Source organism: Pleurodeles waltl, chromosome 8, assembly GCF_031143425.1.
Source record: "Pleurodeles waltl isolate 20211129_DDA chromosome 8, aPleWal1.hap1.20221129, whole genome shotgun sequence".
NCBI classification, from domain to species: domain Eukaryota; kingdom Metazoa; phylum Chordata; class Amphibia; order Caudata; family Salamandridae; genus Pleurodeles; species Pleurodeles waltl.
Window position 1 is genome coordinate 526,312,951 of NC_090447.1, and position 24,613 is coordinate 526,337,563.

Sequence of the window (24,613 nt, forward strand, 5' to 3'; positions counted from 1 at the left end):
AATAGTTATTGTTCACGATTTTCATAACTTGCAGGTGATGGTCACTTTCGCATTTGACCTATATGGTGAAAATCTGAAAGTACATGAAGATTGCCATAGATGCAAATCTGTAATCCAGGGAGCTTACAGATTTCTTTGATTTGTGGGTAGGGTTCATTGGGCAGTCTGTGGTGAATCGACAGTTCAGGGCCCTCAGTCCTAATGCCTCTAAGACTCTCACCAAAGTATGATCACATTTATCCATGTCCCAAAAGCGTGATACTTGCGGTGGTACGCCCTGGCACTGATCCAGGGCTCCTTCTCTGGCACCTCTTTTCCCATGGTTGGCCATGTTAAAGTTGAAATCGCCTGTGATGAGCCAGGAGGCATTACCGTATGAGGCTCCTAGAGACAGCAGTTAATTTTCCATTGTGTCTAATAGATGCTGTTTGTGAGTCACGTTGGGGTTGAAGTAAATGTTTAATATTAGGACAGATATTGATGCCCGTTCCAGTAGACAATTTTCAATGATGACAGCTAACATGTGGGCTGATAGATGGTCAATGCTCCTTGTCTTTAAAGATTTACATGTGGTTATATAGGTTGATAGACCACCGTTAGGGTGCCCTTGAGACTTTAGTTTTGCAGCTGGGCTAAATAATTCTTGGAACCCTGCTAACGGATTTTCATCCTCTCTCCAAGTTTCTTGGAGACAGATGATCTCAAACTCTCTCAAAAAGGATTCCAAGTTTGGGTCTTGAGTGATTTTGCTAGCCCCCCTATGTTCCAAGATATTACTTTTGTATTACCGAGCATGCATTTGGGCAGGATTTATTTTTGTGTAGGAGGCTGGCACTCTATGTAGTGCACCACAAACCTTGGTACACTGTGGAGGGGGTCCAGGCAACTACACATTGGTTTCCAGATGCAAAAACTAGATCACCTAATGCTCTAATTTTTTAGGTAGCTTGGTTGAGCATTTAGGCTAATCTTGGAGAAGTGCTAAGCATTTGTTGTACTCACAGGATCAATCATGCACCACACACTCAAGGAATAACTAATGATCATTTTTTTTAAAATACTTTAGATTTTTATATATTTTCTAAAACCAAGATGGTCAAGATATGTTAAGTAATTTTTGAGTTATGATTTTTTAAAGTTTTAATAAAGTTAGTCTTTCTGTGCGTAATTACTCACCATAGGCAGTCACATTTAAAAATGTATTAAAAATCGTACAGTTGGGTTGCCACTCTCTTCTTTTGCAGGATGGTCGAAGCAGTTGGTGGGCACCTTGTACCAGCTGGAGAGCCTCAGGCAGCTCACGGTTCCAGCAGTAGCAGAGGTGGAAAGTCTCTTGGCACAGGGCCACTTGGATAGGCCACCTGGAAAAGGAGATGTTTTGCAAATTTAACAGTGGTGCCTTGCAGTCCCTGGGGACTGTTGAGATCGCAAGGTTTTAGGGACCCAAGGAACACAGTTGGTTCCTTGGTGCAGGGCACCAGGCGGCCGGATGCAGGGTGAGTTGGTGATCCAGGAGCTGTGCGCAATGGAGCCCTTTAGAGCTGGAGGTGAGTCTCTTTGAGGGTGGCTTCCGGGACAATGGAGTGACTCTGGCTGGATGTCCAGGGTGTTCCTGAAGTCCCTTGACTGGGGCATCCTCCTGGTCCAGTCGTGTCTCTGGGGCTGGTTTTCTTGGAATCTGACGTGCACTGGCCAGTACCCGGGGAATTGCCACGACTCAGCCACTGGAGGGCACAGTGCCACCAAAGTTGGCACAGTTGTAGGTCTTGTCTTGGCTGCTGTTGTTGTTTCGTCTGGTCTAGCTGCAACTTCCAGTTGCGGAGATATTGGCCAGTCAGTGAAGTGACTGTCACTGGGTTGTTGGTTCTTGCTTGGTTGTTGAGTGGTTCCTCCACTCAGAAGGGAGATCTGGGGTGATTTGTGAAGCCTGGAGGTCACATGGATTTCTTGGGTCAGTCCAGTGTCCAGCTCCTCCACAGCAGCAATCTTCAGGTCCTGGGTGCAGCAGGGTTTGGCGCATTTTCTTGCTGAAGCAGGTCCATAGTTCTCTTGCTTTGGATGATCTTTGGTGCTGGTTTTCTTTGTCCTTTCAAATCTAGTCTCTTGGTCTAGGGGTGCCCACTAAATACCAAATGTAGTGGGTGTTTTAGGGGTGTCGCGTAGGCTCTCATTATCCTAATGAGACTACTGGATTTTGAGCGGCAAGATCATTCACAGTGTGGGGGACTAAGTCTGACCCACGGTGGATGACACTTGTCACTATAAATCCGGGTTTTGCTCCGGCTAACTAGCAGTGCCTCATCTCTCCCGAATGGTAGAGACAATTGGGCAGCCGAGCACATGACATTTTAGTACTTCTCAGGGAAGTCGTGGTCACTCAGGTCACAACCGGTTCTCTCATACACAGTGCGGTCTCATATATAAATGACAAAGGCAGTTTAAGTTTTAAAGATTGGTTTAATAAAACAACTGCATTTTAGATAGCAAAGCGTGAGCTGCAATAACCAGAACTATACAACACAATAAAATGAAAATAGTAACGATGAGAGTGAAGCACAAGAATAAGGCTATCATAGTGCCCCTAGATTATTTTCTCTCTAAGTTATATTTCGAGTACAGCATGTGAAGCTCTCAGCCTGCCTTTCAGGTTCCCCCAGGAGGACATCAACCCTCATACCTGAGCAAAGGCCTGTAATCTGCATCAGCATCTGCAACAGGGCATTCAGCATCTAGTTGTCGGTCCCTGGCTGGAATCTCCCTCTTGACGTATACTAGGACTAGAAAGTGTTTTTATAACTAACACGCAGATGTTCTAAGAAAATGTCCCTACGTAAGGATGTGTATTTTCTACGAATACTGGAGACTAAACTTCTACCACGTTTACCGGCAATGTACCAGACTGTAGCCTAGACTGAAGCACAGGGCGATCAAGAATGCATTATTTGAGAACACATTGCTGAACTAAGCCAAACAGTGTGATAGAAGAAATTAAAACAAGACCGTAAAACTGGTTGTTTTAAAATAACAATGTAAAGCTGAATAAAATATATCTAGGGCAAAGTGCACAGCGGCCTAGTATGTTAAATTAACGTGCATGAAGCTATATTAAAAATGGCTACACTACAGGGGGAACCTGGTAGTGTCCAATGGGACACTTACCTTCGATTGGCTACTCACACTATAGTGACCAGTGACCACTTCCTGTGGGAAAGGTCCCTGCTCTAAACCTAATTGGCTTTTTTCCTCCTTTCCAAGATGGAGGAAACTGAATTGTGCCCAAGAGCTCTGGGTGGTAAGGCCCAAGCTCTTCAGGCTCAGTGCCCTCTAAGGTGGGTGACTCTTCCTTCTGAGAGGAGGGGTTCTGTCTTTGGATCTGTTTTGAAGCTGGTCCCCCAATCTTCTTGCTTTCTCTCTTGAGAGTCTGGTCCACTATTTCAGGATCCAGCTCTCCTTTTTCCATCTGAAGTTTTCTCTGTGCCCTTGTCTTCACACATGCCCACTCAAGGATTCCTAGCATTGCTGCTTGGGTCTTTAGTTCTACTTCAGCCCAGGGGGAATGCTCCGGGTCATTTCGAAGCAGGCAATCTACAGGGATGGATGAGAAAACAACCACTTCATTCTGCCCTACTACTTCCCCCATTCAAAGGTTACCATAGGCATGGGATGAAACTTTGTCTCATTGTCAGCATTGGTGACAGGAAAAGACTTCCCTACCAGGAACTGATTTGAGTGGACCAGGTGCTGAGTTACCATAGTGATACTAGCCACTTTGTCCCTCGGTGCTTCTATCTTTTCCCCATTAATCAAAGGGTGCTGCCTGTAATATTGCATATCCCTTGTCCAGGCAGCACAGGATAATTCTATCCCACCCTCAGTGACTAATGTTGCCTCTGTGGGGATACTGACATGGCCAGGCCACACCTCTGACCCCATTTGGATATTGGCTACTGCATTTCCTGCAGGTTGACTAGAGCCATTCCTTTTGTTTTTACAGCCAGAGTCTCCAGTTTGGTGCCCTTTGGTTTTGCAATCTTGGCACCAAGCCTTGCTGGGGTCAAAGTGTCTCCCTTTGAACCCTCCCCTGGACTGTGAGAAGTATCTGGGTCCACCCTCCTGTGCAGCTTTTTGGGGGCCTTGAGAAGAATCTTTGTTGTTTTACCTGAGGGGGGAGGGGATTGCCCTCTTTCTTTTGGTCTCTCCTACCAGTAGTAGTTTTGGTCACCCTTGTTTTGAGCCAATGGTCTGCCTCCCTCCCCAATTCTTGAGGGGAAAGTGAATCCAGGTCTACCAGATGTTGATGTAGCCTATCATTGGAACAGTTACTAAGCAGATGCTCTTTTATGAACAGGTTATAGAGCCCATCATAATCTTGTATCTTGTTCCCAGCTGCCCAACCAGCCAGCATGTTTACTGAATAGTCCACAAAGTCTACCCAGGTCTGGCTCTGGGATTTTCAAGCGTCTCTATCCTGTACTCTTCAGTTGTAAATCCAAAGCCCATCACTAGGGTACCCTTCATGATGTCATAGCATTTGGAATCTGCCTCATTCAGTGTCAGAAGCCTACCCCTGCACTTGTTTGAGAATAACTCCCACATCAGTGTGCCCCAGTGTTTCTTTTCAATTTCCCACCCAAGGCAAGCTCTTTCAAAGGCAGAAAACCACTTTACTATATCACCCCCTTCAGTGAAGAGAGGGACAACTCCTTTTGGGAGTTTAATGTTGAAAGCATTTTCCTTCAATACTTGAATGCTGCAACCAGAGATGGGTCCTAAGCCCAACTCCTTTCTTTGTTTTTCTATCTCCAAGAGTTGACTCTCTAAGGCCAGTCTCTTGGTCAGCCTGGCAATATCCAGGTCTGTATCTGTGGATGCTCTAGAGCTGCTGAGGGAAGAGGAGCTATCCTTATCCCCATTTTCCACAGATTCTTCACCCATCACAGATGCATCATCATCATGTATCTCATCTGTGGGGTTGTCTCTCTCATACTGGGCCACCAGAAACCTAAGTTTCTCGTTTTTTTTTTTTTCCATTCTGAATCTTGTATTGTCTGCAGAGTTTCCTTAATTGGTCATAGCTATATACCTGATAAGGTTCCAGGTCGAGCTCCTGGGTTAACCTAATGCTCTAATTGTTGAGATTGCTTGGTCGAGGCAATTAGGCTAATCTTGGAGAAGTGCTAAGCATTTGTTGTATTCACAGTATTAATCATGCACCACACACACTCAAGGAATAACTCAAGACCAATTTTATAAAGATACTTCAGATTTTTATATAATTTTTAAGACTAGGATTGTCAAGATACGTAAAGTATGTTTTGAGTTAGGAAGTTTTAATAAAGTTAGGCCCATATTTATACCTTTTTGGCGCCTCATTTGTGTCATTATTTGATGCAAAATCAGCACAAACTTACAAAATACAATTGTATTTTGTTGGTTTGCGCCATTTTTGCGTCAAAAAGCGGCGCAAATGCGGCACTAAAAAAGTATAAATATGGGCCTTAGTCTTTCTGTGCATAATTATGCACCATAGAAATCAATAGGCAGTCTCTTTAAAAAAAAGCATTAAAAATTGTACAGTTGGGTTACTACTCTCTTCTTTTGCAGGATGGTTAAAGCAGTCAGTGGGCCTTGTGCCAGCTGGAGAGACTCAGGTGGCTCCCGCTTCTGGCAGTGCAGAGCTGGAAAGTCTCTTGGCACAAGCACAGGGCCACTTGGAGGGGCCACCAGGAAAAGGAAATAGTTTGAAAATTTTACAGTGGTGCCTTGGGTCCTCTTAGGCTGTCGAGGTTGCAAGGGGTTAGGAACCTGCGGAGCACAGCTGGTTCCTCATTGCAGGGCACAGGGCAGCCAGATGCAGGGCAAGTTTGTGATCCAGGAGCTGTGCGCAATGGAGCCCTTTGGAGCTGGAGGTAAGTCTCTTTGAGGGCGGCTTGCAGGACAACTTTGGCACTCTGGTGGAGATCCTAGGTGTTCCTGAAGTCCCTCAACTGGGGCTTCCTTCTGGTCCAGTTGCAACTCTGGGGGAGCTGGTTTGGAGTCCGATGTGCACCGGCCAGTAACCAGGGTATTGGTATGACTCGGCTACCAAAGTTGGCACACTTTTAGGTCTTGTCTGGTCTGTTGTTGTTGTTTTGTTGGGTCTGGCTGCAATTTCCAGTTGTGGAGATATCAGCTGGTCAGTGAAGTGACCCTCACTGGCTTGTTGGTTCTTGCTTGGCTGTTGAGTGGTGCCTCCACTCAGAAGGGAGATCTGGGGCGATTTGTGAAGCCTGGAGGTCCTCTGGGTTTCTTGGGGTCAGTCTAGTGTCCAGCTCCTCCACACCTGCAATTGTCGGGACCTGGGTGCAGCAGGCAGGGTTTGGCACCTTTTCTTGATGCAGCAGGTCCCCAGTTCTCTTGCTTTGGATCTTATTTGGTGCTGGTCTTCTTTATCCTTTCAAATTTAGTTTCTTGGTCTAGGAGTGCCCACTAAATACTGAATTTAGTGGGCGCGTTAAAGGGGAATCTGGTAGTGTCCAATGGGACACTTGCCTTTTGGTGGCTACACCCACTATAGTGACCACTTCCTGTGGGAAGGGTCCCTGCCTTAAACCTAATTGTCTATTTTCCTCCATTCCAATATGGAGGAAACTGAATTTGAGGGTCTACCTCGCAGGCAACACCTTAGGGGTAGTGCATGCCAGGTGAGGCCACTCCTCCTACCCTTTGTTAGGTTTCCTGGCTTTGCTCCCACCAAAAAGTGAGGGTTTGCAAAGGGGGATGCCAGCTGCTGCTAGCAGCAAGCTTGGAGGTTGAGTTTCAAGGGCGGTAAGCCCTTTGAAGCTCACCGCCAGGACAGTGCACATTCGTGAGAGAGGGGGATGTTAGCTCCTCCACCCAGGAAGGGCATTGTCTTACAAACCAGAGAGGCATACCTCACCCCCAGGGTTTGTATATTGGCTGTCTGGAGGTGGCAGCTGGATAAGACCAGTCAGCAACCGTACCACGTTAGGTTCACTTTTTCAGGGGGCACCTCTGAGATGACCTCTGGGTACATTTAGGGATAAATCCAATACTGGTACTGGTACTGGAAACTCGTGTTGACCAGTGTTCAGCACATGTATTAAAATTACTGCTCCTTTCACTCACTATGTCCCAGGTTTGGCAATGACACAGTGGGGGCATATTGCTCATGAAGCTATGCCCTCACATATAATACGGAGCACCCTGCCCTAGGGCTGTAAGGCCTCCCAGAGGGGTAACTTAACCATAGTAAATGCAGTGTATGGTGGACAGGGCACACATGTAGTGTGCCATGTCGAGTTTGTATTTTAGGTTTGCACCAGGAACTCAGCCTGCAAAGGCAGTGCTGGGTGCATCTGGATGCATGGCCCTAGAGGTTGGCACAATCAGTGCTGCTGCCCTCAGGGGCCTACCCGTAGTACCCCATGGCCTGGGTACATAGGTACTCACTTACTAGGGACTTATAGTGGTAGTTAAGGGTGTATCCAATTGTGCCAATGCATCACAACAGATTTAGGGAAAGAGCTCTGGCCCAGGGAACCTGGTTAGCAGAGGCCCTCAGCACTGCAATTTCTAGAACACATCAACATCAGGCAAAAAGTGGGGGAGATAACCATGTAAAAAAGAGGCCCTCTCTCACATTTTGGCATTGCCGGATTTCCACTCCCTCCTTGGGGTGCAAGGATGTATCCGGATCATGGGGGGAATTTGTTCCAACTAGCTTCCTCTTTCTGCAGATCAGCTTCATGAGCAGGTCTTGTCACTGGTTGTTCCTGTGCAATGGAGATTATGAATTCTCTTGGCCCTATGATGAAGGTGGAGGATGCTCCCTCGACATATTGTAGGATTTATCTCTGATTGGCATGGGAAGCACGGGACCCACGTCTGGGCATATGCTTCCCACTTAGGGCGACAAAGCAAAAACAACAAGTGATGGACGGAATGCTGAACATTGTCAAACACTCACCCCCATCCCACTGGATTCAAGCTAGCCTGGCTGATGAGGGGTGAAACCCCGAAACCGGTCCCAGGATGCTTGTTTCCAGTCCAGGGAAGACCTGGCCTAGCAGTTCGGGCTGGACTGTTCCCATCTGGAACAGGGTCAAGACTGATTTGCATATGGCTGGGTCCAAACTGGAATGGCATGGGCAGCAAAAAAACGATGGATTAAACCCAGATCTCTGACTGGGGGTGAATGTTCGACAATGTTCAGCATTCCGTCCATCACTTGTTGTTTTTGCATTTTTCGCCTTAAGTGGGACCAGGTTAGTCCTGCTGAAAAGGTTACCCTCTCAACATCCAGAGCATCCCATTTATGGTGGAGGAGGTCACAAGGGAGAGCACAGTGGATTGTCATCGATGTAGAATGAAGAGCAGGCCTGGTGTCACAGATTATCATCACTGTAGCATGAACATCAATATGGGCATCACAGACTGCCATTGCTGGGTTTAGCATTGGCTGTCACAGTGTGCTATTGTTGCTGTAGCACGAAGTGCAGATCTTGAGTTTCCAGTTGTAACTGGAAGTCGCTTTACCGCAAAGAGTCAGGTTCACTGGAGTTTTGCAGTCTTTGTTAGCAGAAGAGTCTTGGCAGGTACGTACCCATTCACAGTCGCAGAGAGCCCAAAACATCTGGATTTCTACTTTTCTTGAAGAGGAGTGCACTCTGATGCCGGCCAAGGATCCAGGACCCAATGAGGCACCTCTTTGAGATTAGTTACTTACTCTAGCAGAGACCAGCAGTGCCTAGGTAGGTCCAGTTGTAGGTTCAGACAGGCCAAGTGCAGCTGGGCAAATGCAGACAGGCCTCTGGAGCTTTCTGCGTCCCTGGAGATCAGAACAAGAGGTTAGCCAATTAACCCTTGGCGTCACTCAGGTTAGACTGGGATGAAGGTAGTAGATCAAGTCTTCCTTCTCAGATATAAGGACAGGCTTCCAACAGCAAGACGGTCCTCTGGGGACAAGGCAGGCCTCAAGCAGCAAAGCAGTCCTCTGGGGTACAAGAGAGGCCTCAAACAGCAGGGCAGTCCTCTGGGGAACAAGGCAGGGCTCAAGTGGCAGGGCAGTCCTCTGGGGAACAAGACAGATCTCAAGCAGTAGGACGGTCCTCTGGGGATCAAAACAGTCGTTCCTCTTGTAAAGTCTGCAGGTCCAGGAGAGCACCGAAGAGAGGCTCCGGAGGTTCAATATTTATACCTGGTGCCAGCTTTTGAAGTGGGAGATTTCATATTCTACCCCCACATCTTGTTCTGGAAAGTTCTTCCTTTCCTCAATCAAGGCTCCAAGAAGTGTGTGTGGGGGGGGGGCAAAGAACTTGTGTGAGGTTCCTTTAAGTGTGATGGAGGCAAACTCTTTGAAGTGTAAGGAGAGTAGGGAATAGCTCCACCCCCACCATCCAAACTGGATGGCCATTCTACTACATACACGCAGTCCCCTTTGTTTTACTGTCTGGCAGAAATAGACAAATCCCCACAGCAGAGCCATTCACAGTCACGTGACCCAGGACACCAGCAGAAGCCACAAATAGTTAGGACAAGATAATGTCAAATTTCTAAAAGTGTCATTTTCAGAATCGTCGCTACAAATCTGAGTTTACCAATAAAGAAGATTTTAAATTGCATTGGAGTGTGAAAACCATCTCTCTATGTACCCCCAGTTAAACATTATCACTTATTAAATGTAACAAGGTAACCCTGTGTTAGACAATGGGATAGATTGGCCTTACAGTAGGAAAAAATGACTCTAGAAATATTTCCCTACCAGGACATGGAAAGCTTAAGCACACATGTCTTAAATTTTAAATACAATGTACAGCGTCCTATGAGCCATTAGGGTCTATCTTAATGGTGACATAAATATTTTTTAAAAAGGTTTGGACTGGCAAATGGTTTACTATGCAAGGTCGAAACAACAGTTTAAAACTACACTACATGACAGGCTTGAGGCATTCTTTAAAGGGTAGCACAAATAATGCTGCAGCCCACTAATAACATTTAATTTACAGGCCCTGAAAACATGTAGTACCATTTATTAAGGATTTACAGTTAAACTAATGTTCCGATGTAGGTGTAAACAAATTTGATCATGTTTTAAGGAGAGAGCAGAAGCACGTTAGTACTGGTCAGCAATGAGAAAGTGGACAGAGTACCAAAGCCACCAAAAACGAATTTAGCAAACAGGAGGAAGGAAGGCAAAAGTTTGGGGAACATACCACGCCAAGGATGTTAGGTCTAGCAATATCACAAGAGCTTATTTAATAAATGGGGCTATTGAAGCAGATTAAAACCAGGAGGGGCACCCTAAAATTCTTGTTTTACTCATGTTCTCTTTTGCAACATTGCCATTGTTCCCTAGTAATCGTGAGAGGCATGTTCCCTTTGTTACTGAAGTACAAAAGAGTAACACAAACTAGTTTGCGATTTACTCAGACATGAAATCGCAAGCAGGGTTTGTAAATCACAATGTGGGTTTGCAACAATACCAGTGCCTGCCTTGGCTTGCCATTGCCTCCCAATGATACCTGCAGTTGTCGCTCACAAAATGTAGGAAGAACGTTTCTACTTTGCAAATGGTTCCCATCTGCTCTGGTCATCTAGTAACCATTCAGTGCTCTCTAACCACGGCAGTGGCAACAAAACATTGATCATATCCTTGTGAAATGCAAAGAAAAGGGAAGACACCTTAACTATCCCTTTTACCTGGCTATTGCTACTCACAATGGCAATTGCAATTCATACTGCATTTTTGTACTTTGAGCCTTAATTTGTTTCTCATCCTGAAGCCTTCAACCCTTTCCTGCACATGGTTTTTGATGCCAAAAACATTTTATAAATCTGTTCCCTGGTCATTGAATCGGTTCAGTTCCGTTGGCCCATGATCCTATCCTAGTCGATCTTCTTTCTAGATAGCTTTTTATTGCTTCAATGGCAGTAATACAAATGTAAGTATTCTCCGTATTGTTAATTATATTGAACAAGGTAGTTATTTAGTTTTCATCAGTTGGGTTATTTGTCATGTTGATACATGTACCAATTATTTCAAATTGCCAATAACTCACCATAATCCTTTCCATCAGCAGAAGGCCCACCATATAAATATGTACAACAAAATATAACCTGTCATAAGAGCTCTTCCTTCAAACATGTGTATTGATTTATTGACTGTATGTGTCCTTTACAATAGATACTTTCCTAGCTCTAGCATTGAAACTTCTCTTTATTACACTCTTGGGGACCATACTTTTATTCTGATACTCCTGTCTGCTCTGCTTTCTCTCTCATCTAACCTTCAGCACTTACTGACGTTATGATATTTATAACCATTCAGGCACCATCCATCACACATACTGGAAACTGGTTACTAGTAGCACGCTCTCCGTTTTCCTGAATTTTACATCCAATATTTTTTTCAAACCGATTAGATTGCTGTCTTCTTTTTTCTACCTCCAGCTCTGGTCCTTAGCGTTACAGTGTGTTTTCCCTTTTATTTAATGCTTCTATTTTATTGGGATTGTATTTGCTTTTTACTACACATCCCAGAGCACCTGTGTTGTCCCTACTGTGTGTTCATGATTTTCCCAGCTGATGTTGTGTTCTCTCTTCCGTCAGGTTCCTCTCTTGACTTCATTTTCCGTTCCTCATGTCACCTTCTTACTTTCACCACATATGCAACTTGTGCCGGGGTGCCACCTCCCAGCTTTCTATTACTCATTTAAAATCTGGTTACCCTTTTTCTCCTACATCTCTTGTAACATTATTCACTATAGCCTTGTAGTCCACTGTAGCGGGCTATACCGCGATTAAAGGCCCACTACAGCATTAAAGGCTGGGGCCGAAGGCGAGGGCCTTTGACAGTGGCGCAGGACTTTAATGCCTGTATAGCCTAACAACACAAGCTAAAAGACTATTAGAACATTCTGCCAATAGAGGGCAGAATGTTCTAATAAATAAAACAAAGGCCTCACGGTGCCAGAGGACAGTGAAATCCCATCGGGCTCCGTGAGGCCTTTGTTCACAGCAAAAGATGTGAACGAAAACATTGGAATGTTGGAGCTCCGGGCTTCGACCAGCCATTAGAAGCCTGGAGTACTCAATTGTTTTCAATGGAACTCCCAATATGTCAATGTTCTAATGTCACTTATACACTAAAGATCATAATTCCATAGACTCAACACTGCTATCTCTAGTAGTCTTCCGTACCTAATTACCTTTGTTAACCATTTCTGCTAATCATGGATATATTAATGTATTGGTATATTTTTTAAACTTTATTTTTCATATTTTTATTGATCCATAAACAAGGGGATTTATAACATACTCAGGACTGGTACATCATATTCAAGTACATTAGCATTATTCATTCAGATGTGGTGTATGTGTAGGAATTTATAAAGTTCAGACCTAGCTATGAAGCAACAGAGTACTTTACATTACTTGAGGGGTAGGGCGATGAGCTACAATAATGTGTACATCAAGAAGGGATTGCACAAATACATTTATTCCACGCAGTTAAGACACAGGGAGATTACGTGATATGCCCAGAATCACACAATGTTGACTTTAGCACTGAGGCTGGCATTCAAACCTGGGTCCAGAGGTTCCAATTTGAGCCATTAGTGTACATCTTCTTCCATAGTTCCACAACTATCTTTTCTAGCTTGAGTCATGTTCATACTAGTTCATTCACTTTATCCTACGTGCATCCTTAGCCCTCCACTGCTAACTTCCTTCTCCCGGAAAAAAGATATTGGATGAAGACAAAATCGCCCTCTGATTACCAGCTTCCTCAGCCCTTAAAGGCCTCTGTGTGTTTTACCAACTATATTTCCAAGAAATGCATTTTCACTGTTGTTTCTCACCCACCATTGCCCATCAATATTCCTAACCCACGTTCACCTACATGCCCCTGGCTAACTCACTTCTTAAGGTTTGCTACACTGAAATTACCTGTTTCCTTCTTCACTCTTCTTTCCTTTGTTCTTTGACTCTACCTGCTCCATCTTTCCTTCAACACCCCCAACTCTGCCCCTCATTTGTTCCAGTTTTGGAACCTCAACATTCCTCTTCCTACCAGTGTCAAGTCTACTTTCTCTGCCCGGATCCTTTTGTACCCCTCTCATCTATCTTATTCGCTACTCTATCTGATTGTCTTTACTATTGTACAATTTGTACTCAAAAGTGTCTTGATTCTCTTTCAAAGCCCCACATTAACCACTTAAACCCAGGGAACTTGTATCCATCTCTGTGTCTCCTCTCTTTTCCTAAATCTTCCTTTGTCATTAATTTTCCATCCATAATCTGTTTTGTTTCATCTTGGCACTCTAAACCTTTCTTCTTACTTATACTTGCTAGTCTCTCTTAGCTTTCCAACATTATATCACACTATTATTTTTCATTTTCTTCTTTCAGTGGCATGTCTTTAGTAACAATCGCATTGTTTGCATCATGCACAACCAATCACATATACTCTGGTTCCCTATGTGATCTGTCATCCTCTTCTCTCTGGCTACAATATGGTCTGCCACTACCTTCCATCTGTTTTCTTTTCAACTCCGCCCCTCTGTTTTACATCATCTTTTCCTTTTTAGGTGTCACATGATTTGTGCAAATAATCTAAATTGTACATTTCCCTTGGCTGTTTTCCCCAATATGGTTGCCTCTCATCCAACTACACTGAAATTACCCCTAATCCCGACCAGATGCACCTGGATAAATTTAAGGTTCATGTCTTTATCATTTGTCATTTTCCATCCAGTCTACCTCTCAACCCAGTCATCATCTTCCCTTCCTTGCTCACCTTCCTCAAGCTTATCACTTGTTTATTCTACTCTTTTTTCTCCTCACCCAATTTGTGGATTTTCACCAACTAATTTCAGTTCAGTGAAATCTCTAAACTATGCAGTATTCTCACATTCCTTTCTACTTACCTCTCACACCCTATTCCCCATTACATCCCCTTACATGTATGCTTCCCTGCTTGTGCCATTGATCCCTTAAATATGCTTTGCAGCCTTGGAAACAAAATTCAGACCGGGGGGAGTTGGGAGGGGGGCAAAAAATGGTACATTCTACAATACATTTCTCATTGTATGTTCAATTGTATTAGTTTTTAAAGCATAGTAAATGATGACCTTACAGAGCACCAGATTTGGCAACCTTGATTCCCTCACCATCACCCTTTAACATTCACATGTATTTAATTTGTTTTATAGTGCCTCTCTTACCAGTTTAGGGTGTTGGAGCACTTTCCATCACACACACATACAGAGACAATAAATCATACTTGTGTAAATCAGTGTATAGAAAATAAAATGTTACATAAATCAAAGAGGACTACATGGTGTAGGATTCACATGCATCCATACTGGTCGGCATTTTTTAAATCTGTGGAAGCATAAACTCAGGATTGAGAACGTAACACAGTGGTTAGGGTCGACTTCACTGATAACAATTTATTTCTGCACAAAAAACCCTTTTCAGCAAAATTAGGATAATCAGTGTCTGGTAAAAAAACATAACTTTCTAACCCATACAATGCAGTTTGCATGCAGCTCTTTGATGGCAGTTCATAGCTCACTCTGCTAGATTATGATCGTAATCTATGAGATTGTGCTCAGAAGTTTTGGTTAAAACTATTAACTCATGTGGCTCTCATTTATCACTGTGTTTTTGATATACTTATATGGATTAAATGAATCCTGAAACATTCAAAATTATGTTGTTTTAGTTTTCTTTCTCTGTTGTTATTATATAGAGAATGTTTGTACTTTAAGCCTACAATTTGGATACATTTATTTATGAGTTATCAATCTTTTGCAATAGATAAGCAGTGAAACTCGTTGCCATGTTCTTAGGACTTAATACACTTTTAAATTCTGATTTACGAAAAAAAGCAGCAAAGGACCCCTGCTAGGTATGTGCATAGAGAATTTATGAACACATCATTACTGCATTATTCACATAATGGGTAATACTAATAGTCCTAAGCCATGTGGTTGTGGATATGTTCAATGGAAGGCTTTGGAAATAAACAGGAATGGCATATGTAGATAAAGTATATGGAAAAAGGTAGGTGCTCAATGGTCGTAGAAGTCTGCAACAAGCATTAGAAGTCAGTTTGTTCAGTATTGACTGAGACTTGTTGCCATGATGTTACTTGACAATTGAAAAGGAACCTATGTGAATTAGGCTTGAAACAAAACACTGAAGTAAAGTGAAAGTGATGATGCCACATGCTACAATCAGTGACTTCTTCTAAATCTGTTTCATTTCTTTAGGTGTCGGTTACGACAGAAATTGTTTCCACCAGTCCCAGACCCAAAAAAGGGATTCAAAGATCTTGTACAATTTTATGATAATGAATTTCAGGTATACTGTGCTGATTGTGCATCTTCTTTAAGCTACTGTTAAAACCCAGTGCTGAACAAATACAATCTAAAAAAACTAAAGTTGAAAGAGAGTTAAGAATGACTAATACATCGGAATTGGCTATGCCGCAAAACCTAAAAAAAAAAAAAAGCAAAAATTAACCTTTGCTCCCATCATTTTGCCTTTGACATAATCTCCTATCTTTACTTCTCACTTATTTCATACTTCAAATAATGTATTCATTTGAAAAAATAACACTTTCATGCAACATTATCCTAAAGATATTTCACAAAAGGCCTCCATTAACCCTCACCCACACATAGCATTAGCAAACATGTGTAATACCTTTAAATGGTTATTGTGGTCTTCTATGCATCATTAACTATCATATATTCATATCAATATCTAAAAAGCAGGTTTCACCTACATATATTCTTATCCTCATATGCGACATGTTACTCATTGTAAAAAATGCCACTTGATGCACAGCACACTACATTTTTTTTCTTAAATCATTATTTAAATGAAATTCATATTTCATTTCTACATATTAGAGTGGTGCAATTTTATGCCAACAAATCAACATCACATAATTAAGCCAGATCTGAAACTGTATAATCCACAGTAACCTTTGAACCGTACTGTGGCACACCCTAAACAACAAATAATTCTTTACTCATAAATCAGATTAAGATGCACCAATTTTAAAAGTAAAATAATACATACAGAGCTTTATATTATATATAACACAACGGTGTAATAAGTGTATGATATCTGACTATTTATAAGTTTATTAGTATTATTTGTAATCCAACATACACAATTCACAACTTAAACTATTATAGCAACCAAAAACGACTACTCACGCCTCACCACACATTCCGTAGCTAATCAAAAAAGTAAGAACTATAGAAATGTATATTTTCCATCCAATTGCATGTTACAGATGCTAGAATATGGCAGGGAGTTAAGGAAAAGTGCTTAAGTTATTGGTTAATATGAGGACGAAAGCACACCTTAACTTCTGAATTTCCTGTCTTTTTATGTCCGGTTGAATCTTAACACCTCTTTAACTTTTATTTGTTTTAAAGATTTGCAATGTCTTTTTGGAATGTTTATAAAAGTGTGATCTGTTGCTTCGTATTATGATACTATATGGTTGTCTGATATTAAGTTAGTTAATCTTTTACAGGGTTATAATGTTCTCAATCATTAACTGGCACCGCATTCTTCTTTAAAAAGTACCTTTGAAAGAGGATTTTTTTTAATTATGGTGTCGTGCGTCAGTTGCAATTCATAAACATTTGCAGGAGTCATTGGTTTAGGATGACCATTCATGATGTATCTTTTATGAATATGCTGTTTCTTAGCATAAATGGATACTATTGAGCCAGTCACATGACTTGTAAGAATTAGTGTCTGTCAGATTATTTTGAAGTGTTTTTAAAAACATGAGTTTCTTCTCTTCATTAGAGGTTTGCAAATGATGTAACATGTTTTGTGTCATTACCTCTTTGTGTTGGAGTTTGGGTGACTCAATCAAATTTTGAGCAAACAGTAGGCTAAGATGTATAAATTGGAGAGCAGTCTTGGAGAAACTAATTATGATTCCACACGTACGGTGACTTCAGATTTAGCAGCCCCACTCATTTTAGCATGCATTTCAACACACCAAACGTCTTCCGAAGAGATGTTATTCTTTTAAAAGAAGTAGGAAATGCTGAACTAGTGTGCATCCTGCTCTTCCCCTGTCATACTATCTATACTTCTTTTTTACTAACAGGCTCTTTTAACCACTTCGCTGCCAGGCCTTTTCCCCCTCCTGTGCCAGGCCTTTTTTTGCCTATTTGGGGCAGTTCGCGCTTAGGCCCTCATAACTTTTTGTCCACATAAGCTAACCAAGCCAAATTTGCGTCCTTTTTTTCCAACATCCTAGCGATTCTAAAGGTACCCAGACTTTGTGGGTTCCCCTGAAGGAGGCCAAGAAATTGGCCAAAATACAGTGAAAATTTCGTTTTTTTCAAAAAAATTGGAAAAAGGGGCTGCAGAAGAAGGCTTGTGGTTTTTCCCCTGAAAATGGCATCAACAAAGGGTTTGCGGTGCTAAACTCAGCAGCTTCCCAGCTTTCAGGAACAGGCAGACTTGAATCCGAAAACCCAATTTTTCAACACAATTTTGGCATTTTACTGGGGCATACCCCATTTGTGCAATTTTTTGTGCTTTCAGCCTCCTTCCAGTCAGTGACCGGAATGGTCATGAAACCAATGCTGGATCCCAGAAACCTAAACATTTCTGAAAAGTAGACAAAATTCTGAATTCAGCAAGGGGTCATTTGTGTAGATCCTACAAGGGTTTCCTACAGAAAATAACAGCTGAAAAAGAAAAATATTGAAATTGAGGTGAAAAAAACATCAATTTTTCTCTACTTTTTACTCTGTAACTTTTCCCTGCAATGTCAGATTATCGAAAGCAATATACCGTTACGTCTGCTGGACTCCTCTGGTTGCGGGGATATATAGGGTTTGTAGGTTCATCAAGAACCCGAGGAACCCAGAGCCAATAAATGAGCTGCACCCTGCAGTGCGTTTTCATTCTATACCGGGTATACAGTAATTCATTTGCTGAAATATAAGGAGTAAAAAATAGCTATCAAGAAAACCTTTGCATTTCCAAAAAGGGCACAAGATAAGGTGTTGAGGAGCAGTGGTTATTTGCACATCTCTGAATTCCGGGGTGACCATAGTAGCACGTGAATTACATGGAATTTCTCAAATAGATGTCTTTTTTACACACACCCCTATATTTGGAAGGAATAAATGTAGAGAAAGACAAGGGGCAATAACACTTGTTTTGCTATTCTATGTTCCCCCAAGTCTCCCGATAAAAATGATACCTCCCTTGTTTGGGTAGGCCTAGCGCCCGCGACAGGATATGCCCCAAAACACAACGTGGACACATCACAGAAAACAGAGCTGTTTTTAGCAAAGTGACTACCTGTAGATTTTGGCCTCTAGCTCAGCCGGCACCTAGGGAAACCTACCAAACCTGTGCATTTCTGAAAACTAGAGACCTAGGGGAATCCAAGGAGGGGTGACTTGTGTGGCTCGGACCAGGTTCTGTTACCCAGAATCCTTTGCAAACCTCAAAATTTGGCTAAAAAAACACATGTTCCTCACATTTCTGTGGCAGAAAGTTCTGGAATCTGAGAGGAGCGACAAATTTCCTTCCACCCAGCATTCCCCCACGTCTCCCGATAAAAATGATACCTCACTTGTGTGGGTAGGCCTAGCGCCCGCGACAGGATATGCCCCAAAACACAACCTGGACACATCACAGAAAACAGAGCTGTTTTTAGCATAGTGACTACCTGTAGATTTTGGCCTCTAGCTCAGCCGCCACCTAGGGAAACCTACCAAACCTGTGCATTTCTGAAAACTAGAGACCTAGGGGAATCCAAGGAGGGGTGACTTGTGTGGCTCGGACCAGGTTCGGTTACCCAGAATCCTTTGCAAACCTCAAAATTTGGCTAAAAAAACACATGTTCCTCACATTTCTGTGGCAGAAAGTTCTGGAATCTGAGAGGAGCCACAAATTTCCTTCCACCTAGCGTTCCCCCACGTATCCCGATAAAAATGATACCTCACTTGTGTGGGTAGGCCTAGCGCCCGCGACAGGATATGCCCCAAAACACAACGTGGACAAATCACAGAAAACAGAGCTGTTTTTAGCAAAGTGACTACCTGTAGATTTTGGCCTCTAGCTCAGCCGCCACCTAGGGAAACCTACCAAACCTGTGCATTTCTGAAAACTAGAGACCTAGGGGGATCCAAGGAGGGGTGACTTGCGGGGCTCGGACCAGGTTCTGTTACCCAGAATCCTTTGCAAACCTCAAAATTTGGCTAAAAAAACACATGTTCCTCACATTTCTGTGGCAGAAAGTTCTGGAATCTGAGAGGAGCCACAAATTTCCTTCCACCCAGCGTTCCCCCACGTCTCCCGATAAAAATGATACCTCACTTGTGTGGGTAGGCCTAGCGCCCGCGACAGGATATGCCCCAAAACACAACGTGGACATATCACAGAAAACAGAGCTGTTTTTAGCAAAGTGACTACCTGTAGATTTTGGCCTCTAGCTCAGCCGCCACCTAGGGAAACCTACCAAACCTATGCATTTCTGAAAACTAGAGACCTAGGGGAATCCAAGGAGGGGTGACTTGTGTGGCTCGGACGAGGTTCTGTTACCCAGAATCCTTTGCAAACCTCAAAATTTGGCTAAAAAAACACATGTTCCTCACATTTCTGTGGCAGAAAGTTCTGGAATCTGAGAGGAGCTACAAATTTCCTTCCACCCAGTGTTCCCCCAAGTCTCCCGATAAAAATGATACCTCACTTGCGTGGGTAGGCCTAGCGCCGGCGACAGGAAACACCCCAAAGCGCAACGTGGACACATCCTAAATTTTGGAAAAAAACAGAGGTGTTTTTTGCGAAGTGCCTACCTGTAGATTTTGGCCTCTAGCTCAGCCGGCACCTAGGGAAACCTACCAAACCTGTGCATTTCTGAAAACTAGAGACCTAGGGGAATCCAAGGAGGGGTGACTTGCGGGGCTCGGACCAGGTTCTGTTACCCAGAATCCTTTGCAAACCTCAAAATTTGGCTAAAAAAACACATGTTCCTCACATTTCTGTGGCAGAAAGTTCTGGAATCTGAGAGGAGCTACAAATTTCCTTCCACCCAGCGTTCCCCCACGTCTCCCGATAAAAATGATACCTCACTTGTGTGGGTAGGCCTAGCGCCCGCGACAGGATATGCCCCAAAACACAACGTGGACATATCACAGAAAACAGAGCTGTTTTTAGCAAAGTGACTACCTGTAGATTTTGGCCTCTAGCTCAGCCGCCACCTAGGGAAACCTACCAAACCTGTGCATTTCTGAAAACTTGAGACCTAGGGGGATCCAAGGAGGGGTGACTTGCGGGGCTCGGACCAGGTTCTGTTACCCAGAATCCTTTGCAAACCTCAAAATTTGGCTAAAAAAACACATGTTCCTCACATTTCTGTGGCAGAAAGTTCTGGAATCTGAGAGGAGCTACAAATTTCCTTCCACCCAGCGTTCCCCCACGTCTCCCGATAAAAATGATACCTCACTTGTGTGGGTAGGCCTAGCGCCCGCGACAGGATATGCCCCAAAACACAACGTGGACATATCACAGAAAACAGAGCTGTTTTTAGCAAAGTGACTACCTGTAGATTTTGGCCTCTAGCTCAGCCGCCACCTAGGGAAACCTACCAAACCTGTGCATTTCTGAAAACTAGAGACCTAGGGGGATCCAAGGAGGGGTGACTTGCGGGGCTCGGACCAGGTTCTGTTACCCAGAATCCTTTGCAAACCTCAAAATTTGGCTAAAAAAACAAATGTTCCTCACATTTCTGTGGCAGAAAGTTCTGGAATCTGAGAGGAGCCACAAATTTCCTTCCACCCAGCGTTCCCCCACGTCTCCCGATAAAAATGATACCTCACTTGTGTGGGTAGGCCTAGCGCCCGCGACAGGATATGCCCCAAAACACAACGTGGACATATCACAGAAAACAGAGCTGTTTTTAGCAAAGTGACTACCTGTAGATTTTGGCCTCTAGCTCAGCCGCCACCTAGGGAAACCTACCAAACCTGTGCATTTCTGAAAACTAGAGACCTAGGGGGATCCAAGGAGGGGTGACTTGCGGGGCTCGGACCAGGTTCTGTTACCCAGAATCCTTTGCAAACCTCAAGATTTGGCTAAAAAAACACATGTCCCTCACATTTCTGTGGCAGAAAGTTCTGGAATCTGAGAGGAGCTACAAATTTCCTTCCACCCAGCGTTCCCCCAAGTCTCCCGATAAAAATGATACCTCACTTGCGTGGGTAGGCCTAGCGCCGGCGACAGGAAACACCCCAAAGCGCAACGTGGACACATCCTAAATTTTGGAAAAAAACAGAGGTGTTTTTTGCGAAGTGCCTACCTGTAGATTTTGGCCTCTAGCTCAGCCGCCACCTAGGGAAACCTACCAAACCTGTGCATTTCTGAAAACTAGAGACCTAGGGGAATCCAAGGAGGGGTGACTTGCGGGGCTCGGACCAGGTTCTGTTACCCAGAATCCTTTGCAAACCTCAAAATTTGGCTAAAATAACACATGTTCCTCACATTTCTGTGGCAGAAAGTTCTGGAATCTGAGAGGAGCTACAAATTTCCTTCCACCCAGCGTTCCCCCACGTCTCCCGATAAAAATGATACCTCACTTGTGTGGGTAGGCCTAGCGCCCGCGACAGGATATGCCCCAAAACACAACGTGGACATATCACAGAAAACAGAGCTGTTTTTAGCAAAGTGACTACCTGTAGATTTTGGCCTCTAGCTCAGCCGCCACCTAGGGAAACCTACCAAACCTGTGCATTTCTGAAAACTAGAGACCTAGGGGGATCCAAGGAGGGGTGACTTGCGGGGCTCGGACCAGGTTCTGTTACCCAGAATCCTTTGCAAACCTCAAAATTTGGCTAAAAAAACACATGTTCCTCACATTTCTGTGGCAGAAAGTTCTGGAATCTGAGAGGAGCCACAAATTTCCTTCCACCCAGCGTTCCCCCACGTCTCTCGATAAAAATGATACCTCACTTGTGTGGGTAGGCCTAGCGCCCGCGACAGGATATGCCCCAAAACACAACGTGGACATATCACAGAAAACAGAGCTGTTTTTAGCAAAGTGACTACCTGTAGATTTTGGCCTCTAGCTCAGCCGCCACCTAGGGAAACCTACCAAACCTGTGCATTTCTGAAAACTAGAGACCTAGGGGGATCCAAGGAGGGGTGACTTGCGGGGCTCGGACCAGGTTCTGTTACCCAGAATCCTTTGCAAACCTCAAAATTTGGCTAAAAAAACACATGTTCCTCACATTTCTGTGGCAGAAAGTTCTGGAATCTGAGAGGAGCCACAAATTTCCTTCCACCCAGCGTTCCCCCACGTCTCCCGATAAAAATGATACCTCACTTGTGTGGGTAGGCCTAGCGCCCGCGACAGGATATGCCCCAAAACACAACGTGGACATATCACAGAAAACAGAGCTGTTTTTAGCAAAGTGACTACCTGTAGATTTTGGCCTCTAGCTCAGCCGCCACCTAGGGAAACCTACCAAACCTGTGCATTTCTGAAAACTAGAGACCTAGGGGGATCCAAGGAGGGGTGACTTGCGGGGCTCGGACCAGGTTCTGTTACCCAGAATCCTTTGCAAACCTCAAAATTTGGCTAAAAAAACACATGTCCCTCACATTTCTGTGGCAGAAAGTTCTGGAATCTGAGAGGAGCTACAAATTTCCTTCCACCCAGCGTTCCCCCAAGTCTCCCGATAAAAATGATACCTCACTTGCGTGGGTAGGCCTAGCGCCGGCGACAGGAAACACCCCAAAGCGCAACGTGGACACATCCTAAATTTTGGAAAAAAACAGAGGTGTTTTTTGCGAAGTGCCTACCTGTAGATTTTGGCCTCTAGCTCAGCCGCCACCTATGGAAACCTACCAAACCTGTGCATTTCTGAAAACTAGAGACCTAGGGGAATCCAAGGAGGGGTGACTTGCGGGGCTCGGACCAGGTTCTGTTACCCAGAATCCTTTGCAAACCTCAAAATTTGGCTAAAATAACACATGTTCCTCACATTTCTGTGGCAGAAAGTTCTGGAATCTGAGAGGAGCTACAAATTTCCTTCCACCCAGCGTTCCCCCACGTCTCCCGATAAAAATGATACCTCACTTGTGTGGGTAGGCCTAGCGCCCGCGACAGGATATGCCCCAAAACACAACGTGGACATATCACAGAAAACAGAGCTGTTTTTAGCAAAGTGACTACCTGTAGATTTTGGCCTCTAGCTCAGCCGCCACCTAGGGAAACCTACCAAACCTGTGCATTTCTGAAAACTAGAGACCTAGGGGGATCCAAGGAGGGGTGACTTGCGGGGCTCGGACCAGGTTCTGTTACCCAGAATCCTTTGCAAACCTCAAAATTTGGCTAAAAAAACACATGTTCCTCACATTTCTGTGGCAGAAAGTTCTGGAATCTGAGAGGAGCCACAAATTTCCTTCCACCCAGCGTTCCCCCACGTCTCTCGATAAAAATGATACCTCACTTGTGTGGGTAGGCCTAGCGCCCGCGACAGGATATGCCCCAAAACACAACGTGGACATATCACAGAAAACAGAGCTGTTTTTAGCAAAGTGACTACCTGTAGATTTTGGCCTCTAGCTCAGCCGCCACCTAGGGAAGCCTACCAAACCTGTGCATTTCTGAAAACTAGAGACCTAGGGGGATCCAAGGAGGGGTGACTTGCGGGGCTCGGACCAGGTTCTGTTACCCAGAATCCTTTGTAAACCTCAAAATTTGGCTAAAAAAACACATGTTCCTCACATTTCTGTGGCAGAAAGTTCTGGAATCTGAGAGGAGCTACAAATTTCCTTCCACCCAGCGTTCCCCCAAGTCTCCCGATAAAAATGATACCTCACTTGCGTGGGTAGGCCTAGCGCCTGCGACAGGAAACACCCCAAAGCGCAACGTGGACACATCCACAATTTTGGGAGAAAACAGTGCCTACCTGCGGATTTTGGCCTGTAGCTCACCCGGCGCCTAGGGAAACCTACCAAACCAGTGCATTTCTGAAAACTAGAGACCTAGGGGAATCCAAGGAGGGGTGACTTGCGGGGCTCGGACCAGGTTCTGTTACCCAGAATCCTTTGCAAACCTCAAAATTTGGCTAAAAAAACACATGTTCCTCACATTTCTGTGGCAGAAAGTTCTGGAATCTGATAGGAGCCACAAATTTCCTTCCACCCAGCGTTCCCCCAAGTCTCCCGATAAAAATGATACCTCACTTGTGTGGGTGGCCCAGGTGCCTGCAACATAATAAGGCCCAAAACCTGAAGGGATAGAAGGGATAGCACAGCAAGTTTATAAGGGCATATTCTTTTATACATCTTTAGACGGACTCTGCTTTGGGGACCCACATAAGTGAGGTGTCATTTTACTTGGGAGACTGAGGGGAAAACTGGGGAGTAGGAATTTTGTGCTGGAGCGGTGATCCTACTAAGAAAAATCAGGAAAATATGCTTTTTTATGCAAATTGTGAGGTTTACAGAGGAGTCTGGGTAAGAAAATGTTGGGGGAGCCACACAAGCCACACCTCCCTAGACTCCTTGGGGTGCCTAGTTTTAAAAAGTTTCTGGGTTT

At 44.1% G+C, this 24,613-nt stretch overlaps 1 protein-coding gene across 7 annotated transcripts in view; it reads left to right on the forward strand.

Moving 5' to 3' along the window:
• The window catches only part of LOC138250106 (granulocyte-macrophage colony-stimulating factor receptor subunit alpha-like), a 467,284-nt gene that overhangs the window by 410,608 nt on the left and 32,063 nt on the right, over positions 1–24,613 (forward strand). For 4 of the 7 annotated variants that reach the window (XM_069204545.1, XM_069204544.1, XM_069204542.1 and 1 more), the window contains one exon: positions 15,279–15,369. The exons of the other annotated variants lie outside the window; for them this stretch is intronic. In XM_069204545.1, coding sequence (XP_069060646.1) covers positions 15,279–15,369 — 91 coding nt within the window. The remainder of the gene's footprint in view (positions 1–15,278; positions 15,370–24,613) is intronic. 7 annotated transcript variants of the gene reach the window in all.